Source organism: Adiantum capillus-veneris, chromosome 29, assembly GCF_014529385.1.
Source record: "Adiantum capillus-veneris isolate H3 chromosome 29, ASM1452938v2, whole genome shotgun sequence".
In the NCBI taxonomy this organism is placed as follows: Eukaryota; Viridiplantae; Streptophyta; class Polypodiopsida; order Polypodiales; family Pteridaceae; genus Adiantum; species Adiantum capillus-veneris.
This window is the reverse complement of record NC_140959.1, coordinates 65,270,230-65,289,674: the sequence shown is the minus strand read 5'-3', so window position 1 is coordinate 65,289,674 and position 19,445 is coordinate 65,270,230. Positions and strand designations below refer to the sequence as shown.

Sequence of the window (19,445 nt, the reverse complement as noted above, 5' to 3'; positions counted from 1 at the left end):
ACATTGAGCATGTTTCACTCATGGATGAGCACGAATGTATGCGGATTTTTCATGAAAAGCTGAAAAGTATGCATTCAAGGAAGTCGCATTCCATGTCTCTTCCGTGGCATGACACATTTGTAGAAAGAGCACATGAAAGTATGAGCACCAAGCATGGGCATTTCCGTTGTGAATTGCCAAAGTTGATTGCTCTAGATCAAAAGATAATGATTCGATCTCATTGTTTGCGTGTATGTGGTGAACGGGTTAGCACTGCGTCTCTTTGTTCATCTACATTGCATGCACAGTCTTTAGCGAAGACAAGATTTTTTCCGCTCACTTTACATGGAATGGGTATGTTCATGGTTTTGTGTTGGAAATGGTTTCAGGAATTTTCAGCCATGGAGATTCTTAAAGAAAGAAGCATGACTCTCAACGAAGTTGAAGCATCGAAGGAGCCACAGAAGACTTTGTGTCGCTTTCGGCGTGGCCCACAGAAGCAAGCGCAAACCTTTGTGAAGTTCAAGTACCGCACGACCCACACATCAGAGTGGGCCAGCGAAGAGTTCCTTCCAAGATTCCGAATGCTATTGGCAATCTCCCTCGACGCCATACAGTTCGGTACCAGTACCTCACTTTGAAAAGGAGGGGATGTCACGTGACACATCCAACCCTATGTGTCCGTGGACAAGCTACAGCATAACAAGGTTCAGTCAGTCCAGTCGGTCTAGATTAGAAGTGATCTGGCACTTTTGTGAGTCTATTCGTAGACCGTACATGCCCAGTCACTTGGTATAGATGCATATCCTCTGGTTGCACACAGCATGATCATCAGTATTCCCATCAGAATCCCTTAGAATCAGTTAGGGGAATTTTCCAATGCATTTAGCCTATTTTCCCTATTTTTGACATTTTTCACTTATTAATTTAAGTGACTTCCCAACAAAAGTAGGTAGGGCAATTTTGCTAAGTTTGTATATAAGCAAACCCAAGTTAGCACTCAATGGCAGAAGAGGCAGCAAGAGCTCCCCGCTCAACAGGCATCTTCTCAGCAGGAACCATCAAGAACCTCTACACCCTTTGCGTTTTGGCCATACCTTCAGCACCCACATTCAGCCTGGCATTTTGGTCAACCTCAAGCCCCTAGCCCTGGCGTTTTCAGTTCTTCTCATCGCCAACACTTCCAAGTACCCAGCGTTTTCACTAACGCTACAAGGAACATCAGCGTTTTTTATTTTCAGCCTCATTGGCAGCAGATGGACCAGCATTTTCAGCCATTAGGAAAACTGCAGATTCAGCCCTAGCCACTTGCAGAAGATCCCCATTTTCAGCCCTCAAAAACACAGCCAAAACAGAGTTTTCAGCCACCCGAATCAGTCCCAGATTTTCAGTCGTAGCGTTTTTATGGACAGCAGATAGAAGACCGCAGATTTCAGCCCTTAATTGGTCGTCGTCATCCCCGTCGTCGTCACCGACATAGTCCCAAGTTACATCAATCCATTGCACCATCATTGTACCACTTGTGCAATCGATAGTAGACCACTCTCGCCACCGACGAGAGTGGGGCCTTCGGAGGAGGGTTTTACGTCTCTGGTGTCGTATCTCTCTTCTCTCTCTATCTTTCAGTCTCATACACTTGCACGCACAGTGTCCATTCACTTTGTTGTGATCATAGCATTCTCTCATTAGGAACGGAAGGCTCTCCCTTCCATAAGAACAAAAGGAACCTTGAGCACAGTTCGGAGCACTCATCTTGAGCAAAGCGCAAACATTCATTCCGCTGCACCTTACAGAAGTTGACGTTTAGTAAGTATGATGGTAAGATGGATGCTTCTTTGATTCATTCTTGGTGGCATCAATTTAATGCTAACTTTACGAATGTCAAGAAAACAAGTAACAGTAAAGTTTTGACTACTGCCACGTACCTAGCAGGTGATGCCATTAATTGGTATCAACCTTGGCAAGAGTCACAAATGGCCAAGCATCTTGAGCATGCTAAGGAAGACAAACCCCCCTCTTTGAGTTGGGTCTTCCAAGACAAGCTCAAGGCTCTCTTCATGCCACCACAGTACCTTGATCGTTTAATAGAAAATTGGTGTAGTCTTAAGCAAAATGGATCCCCTGTTATGTCTTTTTCTAACCGTACTTTGCAAATTGGCGTGCAATTACGTAAGTCTGATGAGGATCGCAAGGAGGCTTTCCTCTTTGGCTTAAACGAGTACGTCAAAGTCAATGTGCAAGTTTTCAGCCCTAAGGACTATAATGACGCAGTCCGAATTGCCTTAGCACAAGAAATGAAGCACAACAAAGCAAGCCGAAGGAGAACAAGTCGAGTACTTCGTAAGACCAACCGAATGGTAAGCACGGTAAGACCATGGGTAAGAATGACGGTAATTCTTCTTCTACACCCAGAGCACAGAAGTCTCACAATGATGATAAAGGTAAGGCTAAAACTCAGGACACCCCTAAGTTGACACCTGATGAAAAATCTACTTAAGGAATCATAGGAGGTTGGTTAACTCTTGAAGAACGAGCCGAATACGCACGAGACAAAAGATGTTTTGAATGTCACACTAAAGGTCACATAAAACGAGATTGTCCTAAGAAAGAAGACCCTAAGAACCCACAAAAGATCCCACCGAACCCACATCATCTGTGAATGCACTCAGTGAGCACACTAATGTGTTTGAAGTTTCTCATGATCATGTAGATGAGTCTCTCATCTTGTGTTATGGTCATGTGAATAGTACACGCATGGTGGTCTTGTTTGATTCGGGTAGTATGAACGATGTGATTAGTGACTCTCTTGTGAAGAGCGCACGTTTAGAAGCTCTCCCCATGGATCCCATTGAGATCTCCGGCCGGCGGCTTTGCTCCTAGCATACACTCTTCGCTCACACATGAATGTCCTCAAGTGACAGTGTTAGTTCAAAATGTCGGTTTTTGACGTCGTTTTGTAGTTTCTCCTCTCAAAGGATGTGATTTGATTTTTGGCATTAAGTGGTTTAAAGTTATAATTCACGCATTCATTGGAAAGAAAACACACTCTCTCTCTCTCACGGTTGAAGGAGCACCTCTCGTGGTCCTTCGTTGTGACAAGAACATTCCTTCTTTGCCATTAGTCTCTCACTCTCATGATTCACAAGAGGTTAATACACGTAGTATGATTGTTTCTCTCAGTACACAGTCCCATAGTTTAGAAAAGCATGAGTCGTTGCATAAAAAGAACTCTTGCTGTCATGTCTTCTCCGAACAGGACACACATTTTTTGCATGATAGAGATGTGATTGTTCGTAAGGATGATGGTTTGGATGATGATGTTTCTAGTGAAGCTAACCTCATTACAGATACGATCAGTCGTGCACGACCGATCTTGGCTCTCGAGTCGAGATCCACGAAACCCATTCACAAAGTAATTTGTCTTCACATGACTAGTCAATACGCATTGTTCGAGTTTCTCATTTGTGACGGTCTCTTGTATTTTCATCACCGTCTTTATGTGTCCCCTTCCCACAGGCATGCCGTATTGCACAAAGCACATGATTCACTCACGGATAAGCATGGATGTATGCGGATCACTCTCGAAAAGAAAGAAGCTTTGTTTTCAAGGAATTCACAATGTTTCACGACTGTCAGTTTTGTCAATCGATTTTCCATTTTTATTCCTTGGCATGACACAGTCACAAAAAAAGCACGAGCACAATTGTCCATCAAGCATCACTTTACTAAATTGTTTAATTATTTTCTATGCTTATTTGAAAGCATTAAAATATCTTTTTGGGGGTTCATTGTGCAAGGTTGTTGCAAGACTCAGGCCATTGGATTCTTTGGCTAGATGAGCGCCACATGGCAAGGGTCTTTGTAAAATAATATTGTTTTCCTTTTTGTTTGCTTACATCACCTTCTTTGAGAGACAAGTGTACCTTCTTTGAGAGACAAGTCTTTTGAATAGAAAGCTAAAACTTTGGAATAGAAAGCTATTCTCCAAGGCAGCATTTACTTTCTCTGCATGCTTGAAAATGACTTTAGAGATCAAGACATTAAACAAATATCATAGGAGTTTGATCTTATGATGCAGTCTTCGAGAAAGTCTTTTTTGTCTAAGCGGCAAGTTTCCTCCTTATACAAATACAAAATGGAAATACTAGTAGAAATTTTTTAATTTGCAAAATATTCAAACTATTTTCTAGTATATTTTATCGGGTTTTCTCTCCTTTGCCATCCTTTGCAACCGGCTAATCTCGATTTTCAATCGGCTTAAGCCTAAGCTTAGACACATCTTTCTCAAACACTGAGGTATTGATAAACGATTCTCTCATTTGAGGATTTTTCTGTTGTGACTTGCCACAATTGATAGGTTTAGGTCGAAAGGTCAAGTTTTGGTCTCACTTTTTGCGTGTGTTTGGTGAACGGTTTGGCACTCCGTCACTTTGTTCATCTGCATTGCATGCACAGTCATTTAGGAAGATTAGTCGTTTTGCAATCACTCTACATAGAACGGGTATGTTTATGGTTTTGTGTTTGAAGTGGTTTCAGGAATATTCCTCAATGGAGATTCTTGAAGAAGGTGGACCCACGACCATAGACGAAGTTGAACCATTGGAGCCGTAGTAGATAATTTTGTGTTGCTTTCGACGCAGCCCAAAAAAGCAAGCATTGCCGACCTTCATGAACTTCACGTATCGCTCGACCCACGCAGCAGAGTGGGCCGGCAAAGGGTTCTTCGCAAGATTCCAAGAGTTGTTTGCGGAATTTACAAACGCCATACAACTCGATACCAATATCTCACCTTGAAAAGCGGGGGATGTCACGCGCACATGTAACCCTATGTGTACATGGACAAGTTGTTCCTACTGCTAGGGTTTAGGAAGCCTAGGAAGTGTTCTTGCACCTTTGTGAGCTTGTGCGCAGGCCGTGCATGTAGCTGCATACCCTCTGATTGCACAACCTAGGATCATCAGCATCAGTAGTCAGTACCAAGCATGAGCATTTTCCACCACAATGACCCAGTTTTACGACAGCATGGGAAACACCTCTTATAAGTCATTTTATTTAAAGTGACTTTCAGAATTCTTTTTTTAAGTTTGTTGGGAAGCTTGCCCTACCCAGAATATAATTCCTCTAAATGAAACCCTCAAGCGCCAGAGAAGTGTAGAAGACAGAAGACAAGCTTAGTGCACAAGTGCAGAGTGCAACGAGACACCTTACCCCAGCGTTTTTGGAGATCCATCCTCAGCGTTTTCAGCCTTCATCAACGTCTCAGTTTCCAGCCCTTAGCCTCGCGAGAACCTGCTCCCACCCGGTTGCAGACCCTCGCTAGTTTCCCTATCAAGACACAGATCAGCCTAGCGTTTCCAGATTTCAGCCAGATCAGCCAACGTTTTTGCATTTCAGCCCTCGCCCAGCGAAGCGGTTGCAAATCCAGGCCGCAGTACGCCATAGTAGCAGACTATCTAGCGTTTTCAGCCTTGACGTCGTCGTCATGGTCGACACCATCATCGTCGTCGACATCTTCGTCGTCATCGCAGATCCCTATCTTGACGGCGACACCTTCGTCGCAGATCCCGAACTTGACGAAGACACCTTCGTCGTCATCGTCACAATCTCCATCGTCGTTGTCGACATAGTCATCATCAATACCATAGCATCAAGAAGCATTGTACCAGACTTTGTGCAATCTAAAGCAAATACCTCTAGCAATAGAGAGGGGGGACCCTTGGAGGGGGATATGGGACCCGATCTGGTGTCATCTCTTCTCTCTCTCTCTAGCACTCTCTTGCACACTCATTCACAGTTTGCATTCCACTCTCGTGTTTGTTCCTTGCACATTCTCTCATTAAGTCAAGGAAGGCTCTCCCTTCCCGTCGATAAAAGGAACCTTGAGCACTTACTGTTCACTCATCCGAGCCATACACCATCATTCCCTTCCGCTGCACATTATATATTGAAATTAGGATATTTAAATGTGTCCACTTGAACTGTATATGTTAGGAAATGTAGATCTGCTGGAATTGATTAGAGCCATCAAGAACGGACAACTCAAATTTGTCATAATTGGGTGACATTAAGCATCGCGAAGAAATTGTACCGTTAGTTCGGTGGGAGAGACCAAAAAGTGGATATTCTTGATGCGTCACATGAGAACGACAAGAGCATCAGAAAGGAAATATTCTATTGGTCTGGCAAGAAATCGATCTGGGAAAAGGAGTACACGTAAAGATGCAAGCACAAGAATAAAGGATGGGTTCTAAGAAGCTTTTACTAAAAAAAAAATATTCTTAATTGCTTTCCGGGAAAATCAGATGCTTTCCCGCGAGGAATCTGTATTTGCATTGTATCACTGCCTGAGAATTGCATCTAGAGACGCCTAGGAAGTGTCGTATAGCATCAATTTTCAACTCACTAAGTTTTTAACAGGTTCACATCATTCTTAAAATTGAACAACCGCCCACTTAATATCCAATAATTAAATAAAGCAAGGCTCTACAATAAAAGACCAACGCTACTAGTGTGGGCTGGAAAAACGCTCTCTCTCTCTCTCTCTCTCTCTCTCTCTCTCTCTCTCTCTCTCTCTCTCTGTGTGTACCCCAATTTTGCCAGCGCTAGAGCAGAGGAGTGTTACTGCCAAGATTTTGCAAGTACTCGCGGGAAGACAAAGCACGGATTTCCCTTTTTCCACACTTGGAGCGACAGGTAACGATTGTGAATACGATTTTCGAGTTGTGGTTCTGTGTTTGTGCTTTTTACAGGTACTCCGTTATGAAGAAGGAGCAAGGAGGCCTCGCCCTATTCTCAGGGATTTCGAAAACGGAACCAAGAACGGTCTGCGGAATTTCACACTTCGTTTGCAAACGGAATGGAGAGCTCATCTCTTAGAATTTCCCGCACGGAAAGGAATTGACCATCAAGTCTTAGATTTAGAATGGAGGGGTTACTCCGGTTCTTGTGCTTGTAAAAAAGATTCTCCCTAATAAAGATTCTCTTTAAAAGGGGGGGGGGGGGGGGGGGGGGGGGGAGGGGAACCAACCCATCTTCTGGTCCCCAATATTTATTTTCAGCTTGTTGATTATTCGTGTGCGCTCCCGTTTGTGACAGACATCACCATTCGGTGTAAGGGTGCAACCATTTGATGAAGAGGTGTAAGAGATGCACCCTTTCAAGGACAAGAGTCTCCATTCTAGCCCATGCTCGTATCTGCAACAGGATCAAATGCAAGAAGGTAACATACGGATGAAATATACGTCACAATCATGACACCGAGGACATGGCAAGCTTTTAAGAATATTTTCACTCGTAGTTATCGTACATCTTTTCTCAAAGTACAATCTCTTACAGATGGACCATAGTAGCAACAAGAAACAAACATGGAAAAACCGAAGTTTCAAAGTTTTGACCGAGGCTAAAATGGTTAAGAAATGGAGTTTCTTTTTATTAAATAATTCACAAAATGTACAAGCTATTAGAGCACCAAAACATAATAAATACAAGAAGAAGCGCAGGTAGTAGAAGCATCGATCATTATTGATGCCATTAAATTGAAAGACTGATTTGGAAACTACAAGTTATAACATCAAAGATAGAAGATCAAGTGTAAGAGATACACTATTGGGTTACCTTCACCACTAGAAGAGTATTGCCTTTCAAAAAGGGTTACAACCATGCAAGAGCTTATGGATAATGCAACAATTGGCTATGAGCTGATTGATAGATAGTTTATTTGAGAATATTGTTACCATTATCACAACATTTAAAGTTTTTTCACATCAAGATCTTGTATCCTGTAAAAGCTACAGTTATCCCCCCTCTTGAGGATTCATCGTCTTGATGAATCTATACAGATTTGGCTACTTTATCTAGACTTAACCCCAAGGAAAATAGTGAAGGAAGCCATGTGATGGCCTCTAATATGAGTTGCACCACCACCCATGAAGATCCAAAGTTATTTAGCTGCTGCTTGGTTCTATCGGGGACAGCAGGCTGCAAACGCCAGCATGCCAAGGATGAAAACGTTGCCTGTTGTAGTCCAAAAACGTTGTGTTGGGCTGGCTGAACAACGCCGATGTATGTGGCTGTTGAAAAACGCCAAGGGGGCTGTGGAGGTTCTTGCTTGAGAAGGTCTCTAGAGGGCTTGCTGCAATTAGATGCATCTGCTCTCCCCTTCCTCTTCTGCCAGAAACCACTAGCGCTAGGTTTTCTTTTATACAAGCTTGGCTAAATTGCCCTACCCAGTTCCCAACAAAAGTCACTTAAAAATAATAAGTGAAAAATGGCTAAAATAGGGAAAATAGGTTCTGTGCACTAGAAAATGGTCCTGATGGATTCTGATGGTAATGCTGATGATCATGCTGTGTGCAACCAAAGGATATGCATCTACTCTAAGTGCCTGGGCATGCACGGTCTACGAACAGACTTACAAAAGTGCCAGAACACTTCCTAAGCTAGGCTAATTGAACCCTTGTCATGAAGTAGCTTGTCCAGGTACACATAGGGTTAGATGTGCACGTGACATGTAGCATCATGTCCATCGTCATCATGACCAAAGCCTCCATAGGATTTGGTGCAACTCTTGGCGTAGATGAGGAAGGGGAAGGGTTGGAAAAACCTTCTAGTGGGGAAAATTCTTCTTCACCACCTCCATGCTCATCACCTTCACGTAAAGTATCCATTCCACTTCGGGTGATGACCATACACTGAGTCCTTGAGGTTCTTGGTTCTTGAGGTCTTTCTTTAGCTTGCAATCTGTGTTAGAGAAGGCTTTTCTCTTACCCGAGCTCGACTCTTCCCTAAGGGTGCACCCCTTGGCGGCCTTGCGCTCACACCAAGGTTGCTTTTTCCCACCTGACGTCAATTGGCCGGCCGCTAAGTGCACGGTCCGCTCTCAATGAGTGAAAAGAGGAACGAGGGGAGGCCAGACAAGCCCTTCTTTCTTCGGTTACCTATCACTCTTCAAAAACACGATTAGGAATTGACACGCCCAAGTGGACTTGGGTTACGTGCGACCACAACAAGCAAAAAAAAATTGTGGTTCTTTCCTTGAGTGATACACAACACTGCCAAAACTCTGATACCAATGTAAGGTGCAGCGGAAATGAATGTTGAACTTTGCTCAAGATGAGTGCTCCGAACTGTGCTCAAGGGTTCCTTTTACTTACGAAAGGGAGACCCTTCCGTTCCTTTAGTGAGGGAGTGCGATGATCACAAACAAAGTGAATGACACTGTGAATGAAGGTGCTGAGACTCAGAGAGAGAGAAAAGAATACGACACCAGACGGTTGTCAAACCCTCTTCCAAGGACCCCCCTCTCTATGGCGAAGAGGTCTATGCTATTGATTGCACAACTCTGGTACAATGGTCTAGATGCAATGGACTTGCCGACGATGTCGACGACGAGACGGGCTGAAATCTGAAAACGCTAGGGGTTGAAATCTGCAAATTTGCTAACTGCTGAATTTTGACACTGTGTCGACGAGGACGGCGATGGCGATGACGATGCGTTGAAAACGAAGATGCTGAAATCTGCGGACAGCGGGCTGAAACTGAAAACGCTGGCTGATCTGATGGTGCGGCGAAGACCTACTGCAGGTAGGTGAGATCTGCGAGGTTTGGGGCTGATCTTGCGGAGTCCAAGTGCTGAAAACTGAAACCGCTGATGCTAGGGGCTGATCTGATGCCGGCAAACTGCAAAACGCTGATGCTGATCTGCAACCAAAAACGCCAGGGGTATCTGTAGCAAAAACGCTGGTCCTGATCTGCAATTGCTAACGCCAAGGTTGATCTGGAGCTGTTGAAAACGCTAGGCTAAAACTGTAGCCAAAACGCCGGTCTTCATTTGTTGTTGCCTGGAAACGCTAGGCCTCCTGCCGGTCTTGCTGAGAAGGTTCACTATAAGTTGGTGGATTCTGCTGCCTCTTTTGCTAGACAGTGCTAGCGCTAGGTTTCTTTTATAGAACTTAGCAAATTTGCCCTACCCAATTTCCCAACAAAGTCACTTATTAAAAAAAAATGAAAAATGGATAAATAGGGAAAATGGGTTTTGTGCACTGTAAAATGCTCACGATGGGTGCTGAGTGTCATGCTGATGATCATGTTGTGTGCAACCAGAGGATATGCAACTACTCTAAGTGCCTGGACATGCACGGCATGCGCACAGGCTCACAAAGGTGCCAGAACACTTCCTAAGATGAGTTAAACCCTAGACCTGAGATAGCTTGTCCACATGCACATAGGGTAAGATGTACACGTGACACTCTAGAACAAAGAGTCGTGACCATCGAAGCGTAGGGGTTCTCCTTAGCATGTCACTTCTCGTATCTGCAACTAGGACAAGATGTAATAATGACATTCCCTCCCATTTAAAATAAAACCCAGGGTAGTAGAAACTTCGGTCTAAGGAAATGTATGGTTGTAGTGCTTCTGCATCCAAAGCTCAAACAGTTAAGACCAATGTCATGGCACTATTATTGACTGTAAGGTGCTGCGGAAGTGAATGTTGAACTTTGCTCAAGATGAGTGCTCCGAACTGTGCTCAAGGGTTCCTTTTACTTACGGAAGGGAGAGCCTTCCGTTCCTTTAGTGAGAGAGTGCAGATGATCACAAACAAAGTGGATAACACTGTGAATGAAGGTGTTGAGATTGAGAGAGAGAGAGAGAGAGAGAGAGAGAAGAATACGACACCAGAATGTTGTCAAACCCTCCTCCAAGGGCCCCACTCTCTATGCCGAGAGAGGTCTACTATTGATTGCACAATCCTCGTACAATGGTCTAAATGCAATGGCCTTGCCGACGACGATGACGACGACGAGACGAATGAAAACTGAAAAAGATAGGGGCTGAAAACTGCAAATCTTGTATCTGCTGAATTCTGACTCTATGTCGGTGACGATGGCGATGACGACGATGCGCTGAAAACGCAGATGCTGAAATCTGCGAATGGCCGGCTGAATTTGCAAACGGTGGCTGATTTGACCGTGCGGCGAGGATCTACTGCGGAAAGGTGAGGTCTGCGAGGTTTGGGGGCTGCGGTACGGAATCTAACTGTTGAAAATGCAAAACGTTGATGCAAGTGAAGGTTCTGTCGCCAAGAATCTGCAAAACGCTGATGGTAGTCTGCAATTGCAAAAACGATGGGCTGATTTGTTGTCTGCTGCAAAAACGCCAGGGAGTCTGCTATGAATCTGCTAACGCCAGGGTGATTAGCAAATGCTAAAAACGCTAGGTTGTCTTCATGGCTGAAAAACGCTAGGAGTTCCTGCCGGGGGTCTTGCTAAGAAGGTGCACTGCCAGACACTGGGTCCCTGCTGCCTCTTCTGCCAGAGAGTGCTAGCGCTAGCTTTTCTTACATATTGACTTACCAGAATTGCCCTACCCAATTTCCCAACAAAGTCACTTATTAATAATACGTGAAAAATGGCTAAAACAGGGAAAATGGGTTTTGAGCACTGTAAAATGCTCATGATGACTACTGGCTGTAATTCTGATGATCATGCTGTGTGCAACCAAAGGAAATGCAACTACTCTAAGTGTCCGGACATGCATGGTCTGCGAATAGACTCACAAAGGTGCCAAAACACTTCCTAAGCTAACTGAACCCTTGTCATGAAGTAGCTTGTCCACATGCGCATAGGGTTAGATATGCACGTGACATCCCCTCCTTTTTAAAGTGAGGTACTGGTACCGAACTGTATGGCGTCGAGGAAGATCATCAACAACGCTTGGATGAATCCTAGGAAGGACTCTTCGCCGACCCACTCTGATGTGTGGGTCGTGCGATACTTGAACTTCACAAAGGTTTGCAACGCTTGCTTGTTTGGGCCGCGCCGAAAGCGACACAGTCATCTGTGGCTGCTTCAATGGTCCAACTGCGTCTATGGACATAGGTCCACCTTCATCAAGAATCTCCGAGGAGGAAAATTCCTCAAACCTCTTCCAACACAAAAACATGAACATACCCATTCCATGTATAAAGTGACTGGAAAAATTCTAGTCTTCTTTAAAGACTGTGCATGCAATGTAGATGAACAAAGAGACGGAGTGTCAAACCGTTCATCAAACACACACAAAAATTGGAATTGAAACTTGTCTTTCTGATCTAAATCTATCAACTGTGGCAAATCACAATGGAAATGCCGATGCTTGATGGTTAATCGTTCTTGTGCTCTTTCTAAGACTGTGTCATGCCAAGGAAGAGACATGGAATGTAATTTCCTTGAATGCAAACATTTCTTCTTTTCATGAGTAATCCGCATACATCCGTGCTCATTCATGAGTGAATCGTGTTCATCGTACAATATGGCATGCCTGTGGAAAGGGAACACATAAAGACGGTAACAAAAATACAAGAAACCGTCACGAATGAAACACTTGAACAATACGTGCTGACTAATCATGCGAACACATAATACTTCCTAAGTGGTTTCCTTGGATCTCGACTCGAGAGCCAAGATCGGTTCTCTGTGATTGATCGATCTGCAATGAGGTTAGCTTCACTAGAAAAAGCATCAACTAAACCATCATCCTTGTGAACAATCACATCTTTATCATGCAAATCATCATGCTTGTGAATAATCACATCTATATCATGCAAATCATGCATGTCGTGCTTTGGAGAAGAGAAGACTAAGAGAGTCTCCTTCTCTTGATTCTTTTCAAGCTTCGCCTGCCCATTAGAAATGAGAGATGAAGAATGAACAACTTCCCCCCCATGAATGACAATGGGAGAGTCACTTTTGGCATTGAAAGTGAAAGTATTGGCTGCCCGATCAATGAGAGGGTTATGCTCACGAAACCATTGAATGCCTAAAAGCATATCACATCCTAAAAGAGGAGATACTACAAATTTTCTGCGGAAGGACGCTTGTTGAACAGTGAACAACACATCAAGGCACTTTCGTGTAATGAGAGAGTCCATACCGGGAGCGAAGCCCGACACCTCGAAAGGAGATGTCTTGCTAACCTCCAAGCGGGCTCTTTCGACAAGAGAGTCATTTATCACATCATGCATACTGCCTGGATCAAACAATATGACAAAACGCTGACCCTTCACATGACCATAACACTTAATGAGAGACTCATTAATGGGAGGATCATGAGAAACTTGGGACACACTCGTGTTCTCATTGATGGCATTAACGGAGGATGTGGGTTTTGTGGGTTCTTTACATTCGCTAGATTCAATCTTAGAACATGTTTTCTTTATATGACCCTTGATGTGACAATGATAACATCGACCTTCCTTAGAATAAATGACTTGTTCTTCCGACGTGATGTATCCTCCTAAAATTCCTTGTGCTGCTTTTTCATATGGAGTGAGCTTAGGTTTAGCAATTCTTTTAGCTTTACCCTTAGATTCATTGTGTGAGTTCTTTTTGGAGAGACTAGAGGAAGATTCGTTAGAAGAGTTAACATTCTTACCGTTCTTACCATTCTTAGGGTTCTGAGGAGTCTAAGAGTTACTTTGAGAAGTCTTGTTCTTCGGCTTTCCCTTATTGTGCTTCATCTCCTACGCAAGAGCAATCGCAACCGCCTTGTTGAGATCTACGGGGTCGAGGACTTCGACATCAAACCTGATAAAGTCGTCCAGCCAGAAAATAAAAGCCTCCTTGTGCTCATCATCCGATTTGCGTAATTGGGTGCCGAGCTACAAAACACAGTTAGAAAAAGACATAACTCGCAAACCATTTTGCTTGAGACTGCACACGCCCAAGTAGACTTGGGTTACGTGCGACCGCAACAAGCAAAAAAAACTATGTGGTTCTTTTCTTGAGTGATACAAAAACACTGCCAAAGCTCTGATACCAATGTAAGGTGCAGCGGAAGTGAATGTTGGACTTTGCTCAAGATGAGTGCTCCGAACTATGCTCAAGGGTTCCTTTTACTTACGAAAGGAAGAGCCTTCCATTCCTTCGGTGAGAGAGTACAAATGATCACAAACAAAGTGGATACACTATGAATGAAGGTGTTGAGACTGAGAGATAGAGAGAGACGAATGAGACACCAAAATGTTGTCAAACCCTCCTCCAAGGGCCCCACTCTCTAAAGCGAGAGAGGTCTACTATTGATTGCACAATCCCCGTACAATGGTCTAAGTGCAATGGACTTGCCGACGATGATGACCATGACGAGACGAATTGAAAACTGAAAACGCTAAAGGACTGAAAACTGCAAATCTTGTATATGTTGAATTCCGACTCTGTGTCGGTGACGACGGCGATGACGACAATGCGCTGAAAACGCAGATGCTGAAATCTGCGAATGGCGGGCTGAATCTGCAAACGCTGGCTGGTCTGACCACACCCGTCGACCCGCGCCGTCCCATCAACGCGTCCAACCCTAAACGGTCGGCCTCCCCGTCAACGCGTTTCCCGGCCACGCCGTGGTGGAGTTGCCAGTCGCACCCGTCGAGCACCGTTGGCGCGTCAACGCTCCTCACCCCACCGCTGGCCGTGCCATCGTGGCACCTTTGTGCCGTCGGCCGTTCGCGTCCTCTCTCTCATGGCAAACCTTCCCTTCTTGGCCTTCCCCCAACATGGGAGTTGCCCCCGTCTGCCAGCCCGCCCGCCCGTCGTGGGGTTGGCCGATCCTTTTCCTCGAGCTCCTTGCTCTTCTCGATGGTTACGTTGGTGCAAAATCTCACCTAATGTCCCGACACTCGAGAAAAGTGTGCCCTCACTTTGTCATGCCCCCCTTTCCGCGTGTAAGAGCATAGCTTGCATGCCAATGCACGAGAACCTCCTACCGCCAACAAGGTGCCCTCCAAGGTCACTTCATCCCACCACGACCATTCCTTCACCTTTTGAGTGTTGCCCGCATGAACGGAGGGGGTTGTACGAGAAGAAGAGACCATGGATAATTGGATTATCCGTGAAAGAGAGAGAGCTTGATCTTTGAGGGTTTGAGAGAGGGCTTGGGAGAGAGGCTTGACTCCGTGAGAGCTTGAGATAGAGAGCTTGAGAGAGAGGCTTCACCTCTTGAAAGTTGAGACCAAGGGAGAGAGAGCTTGAACCTTGAGGGTTAGCCCAAGAGAGAGAGGTTGAGAGATTGAGCCTTGAGGCCCAAGCAGAGAGACTATGGCTTGAGAGCAAGGGAGAGAGAGCCTTGATGCATTTGTGAAGGAATGGGGGGAAGAGGGAGCAATTTATAAGTTTCCTGCTAGCTGAAAATGCTCGTTTATGACCATTGGCTGCTCAAATGACCATTTTTTTGCTGCCCATTCCAGTGCGTTCCAGCCCAACCGTTCCAATCACGTCTGGCAAGTCGGAACGCATGTCCGTTCCGGGCATGATCAACCGGCCAGAACGCCGTTCCGGCATTCCAAAGCCTCCTAGGACCGTTCCCAGGTAACTATGGTGCATTTACAAAAGGCACAGCAAATCTGCCAATTCATCTCCTCGAAGAAAACACAGCCATAGAAACTTCCTTCAAAAATGAGGAAGAAGATCCTACTGTTGTCCAAGCACTTCTCTTTGAAGAAGAAGCTAGAAATGAATAACTCCTCCTTTGGATCCAACAACCGCATGCTTGCTCCCCTTCAGGAAGACACGGTAACATGACTCCATCTAGGAGGAAACCGAAGCAATCCAACGCTGCTACACATCCTGAAGCCTCCATCGGGTTCCCCTCGGTAAAGAGAGGTCGGGGTAAACAAGGGTAAAGACAGGGAAGTCGCAGACGAGGATCCAAGGCCTCCGCAAATATGCTCCAAACTTGGAGAAAGCCAAAAAAACAAACAGCAAACTTTTTCTCTCTCAATCATGTCCAAAACTGCACCGGATCAACCAAATCCAAGCATCCAGGTAGTCATATCACCATAGGGCTCTGATATCATGTCAAAGGTGGCAGCGGAAGATGCCATGAAGACAAGAATTGGATCGTGTTCCGGTGGGTACCTCGACTCTAATCTAGAACACATGCAATGCCAAACACATGAACAAGGCACACCTATGGAGAAGAGAGATCACTGAGGTAAAGAGAGACATGACATCTAAGAATGTCTGAGAGAGAGAGAGAGAGAGAGAGAGAGAGAGAGAGAGAGAGAGAGAGAGAGATCCGGGAAAGGCTCTCCATGATGATAACAATCTGCTCATACAAATGACCGAGGGTGGTCCGGCATAGAACTCTGACATGCCCAATGGATAGACCCGAGGTGCACACAACTGCGACTGCTACTCACACTGTCAACTGGTCTTGCACACGAGATCACTGACACGGCCACATGGGTTGGGCTCCCCACCACTGATCCATCTCCTGGCAAAGGAAGAACTAGAGAGACACATTTGGATCTCTGCTCTCCTAGGCAGGCCCTAGAGGATAGTGCTATGCCTCTGATTGAGATGCCCCACAGGACGGGCTGCCTTGGATCACAAGAAGGGGAAAGATCTGCTGCCCATGTCTGTCCTAGCAAGAGATCGCCTCCAGAAGATGTGTGCCATCATCTGCAAACATCCCCATGGCTACCCACCAAAAACGTTGGGGGCTGCCAGGGAAAACGTTGGTCAAGCTGATGAAAAACGCTAGGGATGCCTGCATGTGATCTCCACATGCTACCCCCTTGGGGTGCCCATGAGAGGGCACCCCTGACCTTGGGGCTAGGCGTCCCCCTCCTGCATATATATGCGTTGCCTCGGCTTACCCAACCAGCTGCAAGGTGCACAAACAACTAGGCTGTTATTCCCACCAAGGTGTTGATGTTGGTTATGTTGGGCAAGCTCTTGCTAATGCTATTTTTTTGGAGTCTTGTACTTATGAGCACATTTGCATCCTTTTGAGATGTGTGCTACCTATTTAGATGAAAGACTATAAATTTTGAATGCCTTCTTGGTTAATGATGAAGACTCCTAATTGAATAATTCACAAAGTTGATTATATGAGTCACTTGTTGTTAAGAGTCAAGACAACAGCATGTGTTCCATCCAATCAAGAAAAACACTTTAACGCATCAAATGTTTGACTCGTCAACTTGCCAATAATGGTTAAATGGATACCTTCAAATCATTGTTTGTTCTTTAATGCTAAATCTTGAGATTGAAAAAACCAAGACAATTCTCTTTGTTTTAGCACTCATTTCTCAAACCCCCGCCCCCTCTCTCTATCTCTTTCTCTCTCCCACACACATCCTTCACAATACTATTCTTAATTCTTGGGCAAGCCATCTTAAATTCTTTAACATGTAATATGCTTGTTGAACAGGCTTCTCATTGAAGCCTTGCCAACTTATATCCTTTTCATTGGTCTCACAAACAAGAGAAAGAGTGTGTTTAAGCAATATGAGGTAGAAGTTAGCAAGAACGTACATTCTGCATGAACTGATTAAATGTGAGGGCCGAAGAGCCGGAGGCAGCAGATTCAATACTTCTCCTCCCCCAGAAGTATGGGTTCACATCAAGCAAAACCACCACTAAGCTCACGTCGTCTGCAGCGAGACAAAAAATGAACTGCAAATCACAAGACAGCTTGTAGTGAAAGAAGACCAGAATGTAGAAAGACGGAAGGTACCTTGGCTCTTCTCGGTAGAATTTGCCATTCCACAAACAGATGCGTCTCTCTCTCTCTCTCTCTCTCTCTCTCTCTCTCTCTCTCTCTCTCTCTCTCTGTGTGTGTGGAGCTGTTCTAGCAAGCCTTTGGCTTCGCTCGTTTGCTCTCTCTCACTCTCTCAGGCCTGTAGTCGCTGCCTGTCGAGCTGTACTAGCAAACCTTTCGGTTCGTCACCATCTCATGGGCGACAACGTTTTCAAATGGCAAAGTTGATTCCCACGGCGGTGGCCAAATAATAATTCAGTGCTGAAGTCTTACCAGGTAATCATCTATATTATCTATAATTCTATATTATATTAATCTATTAAGGAGATGGAGATTCAGGCAAGGAGAGGATGGGTTGGTGGGCGGCAAATGAGGAGCGCACTGAATAGCCCAAAAGGCAATATGGAGAGAAAGAGAGAGAGAGAGAGTTACGGCCCTAACAAATATTTGTAGGTCCGGCAATGCTACAACCTTCCGTCCTTTGAACGGCCTACAAAAGCCCATTGAATCTTTGGCATGTAAATTAAGGAGGAGATTCACGCAAGCCACGTGGCCCAACTAGAGGATGGGTTGGTGGATGGCAAGTGAGGAGCGCACTGAATAGCCCAAAAGGCAATGTGGGGGGAGAGAGAGAGAGAGTAGGTAGCATAACTTATTAAGTACTATAACATAGTAATGTGAGGAGGGGGAGAGAGAGAGAGAGAGAGAGAGAGAGAGAGAGAGAGAGAGAGAGTAGGTAGCATAACTTATTAAGTACTAATTTTGCCAAGAAAATGTGAAAATCATAAGCATTTGCTCAAGAATTACTCAGACCAAGCCTCATTTCCATCCATGCCTTAATAATTAATGTGATACGTTGTGATAGGGAAAAACATATGAAAAAAATGTCACCAGGGCTTGAATTAGAGAGGTGGTGGAAGACAGGTGTCGTAAGAAACCCACATGTGTTATTGATGTCACCCTAATGCGAAAGAACTCTAAGTGACAAATGACTTGAGAGGATGAGTCCATGAGGTGAAAGTGTTGGAGTAGCAAGACCCTTTAAAGAAATCTTAGCCTATCTCTTCTTTGCTCTTTCTCCCTTATTTTTTATAGAGGGGGGTCCTTTTTCAGCCTTTGCTTGCCCAAGAAGTTGTAGAGTAAGGTGGCAAGAATGGTGGGGTCCCTATTGGGAGTGGGAGGTGGTTTTGGGAGCCTAACGGTTCTAGTTGGTAAGTGGGGGCTTGCATCTTTTTCCCCAAAAAAATGTCCTTGCTCATAGCATACCCACTCTCCTCTCTTAGCACCCTTTCATTTCAAAAAGATCTTTTATGGGATCACCCCCTTTTTTTAAAAACCAATTCAAAGTCAAATGACTAAGGAGAAAAAGGTTTAGAAAAAGAGAGAGAGATAGAGGCCCTCCTCCACCCACACTAGGTGTTTTGTAAGAGTATCCCCAAAATATGGGGGGCACTAGGCCGCCCATAGGGGTCCTAGTGCCCTCCAATTTCCAAAGCTTGTAGTATTCTTTGGGGATCACAAGTATGTGGGGAGGCTACGCAGTTCTGAAGGTATCCTCTCACTAGTCTCCATAGTTTGGCATGTTCCAATACATTAAGGCAGAAGGCTTCAATTAGTTTTTTGATATCAACAGAGGCATCATTGGGGCGAGTTTTGCAAAATAAGATGGGCTTTAGCTGAGATATGATTACTTTATGTGCTCAGTCTGAGGGTCTATTGCTAGACCTTTTGATGAATTTGATAGGAGGAAAGGTAAGTTCTCCTTTTTCTTTGTGAGTTTCTTTATTAGTAGACCATTGTCTATGGAAAGATTGAGGTTGAGAAATTTGACTAAGTCTTTATTCTCATGTTCTATTTCTAGACAATCTGGATAAATTTTGTGGTGATCCATAAATAGACTTGGATCTAATGAGTCTATTAGGAAGATGTCATCGAAGTATCTGAAAGAGGTA

General features: G+C 44.6%; 1 protein-coding gene across 3 annotated transcripts in view; it reads right to left on the bottom strand.

Moving 5' to 3' along the window:
* LOC147419326 (basal transcription factor complex subunit-like protein) overlaps positions 1–17,733 on the bottom strand; it is a 113,219-nt gene extending 95,486 nt beyond the window's left edge. For 2 of the 3 annotated variants that reach the window (XM_086505990.1, XM_086505989.1), the window contains exons 1-2: positions 17,470–17,731; positions 17,268–17,386 (exon numbers count right to left, since the gene is read on the bottom strand). In XM_086505990.1, the coding sequence (XP_086362116.1) occupies positions 17,268–17,386; positions 17,470–17,497 (147 nt within the window). In that variant the 5' untranslated portion in view covers positions 17,498–17,731. Of the gene's footprint in view, positions 1–17,267; positions 17,387–17,469 lie in introns of all 3 variants that reach the window. The other variant, XM_086505991.1, reaches the window with a different exon arrangement.
* Positions 17,734–19,445: the final 1,712 nt, after the last annotated feature.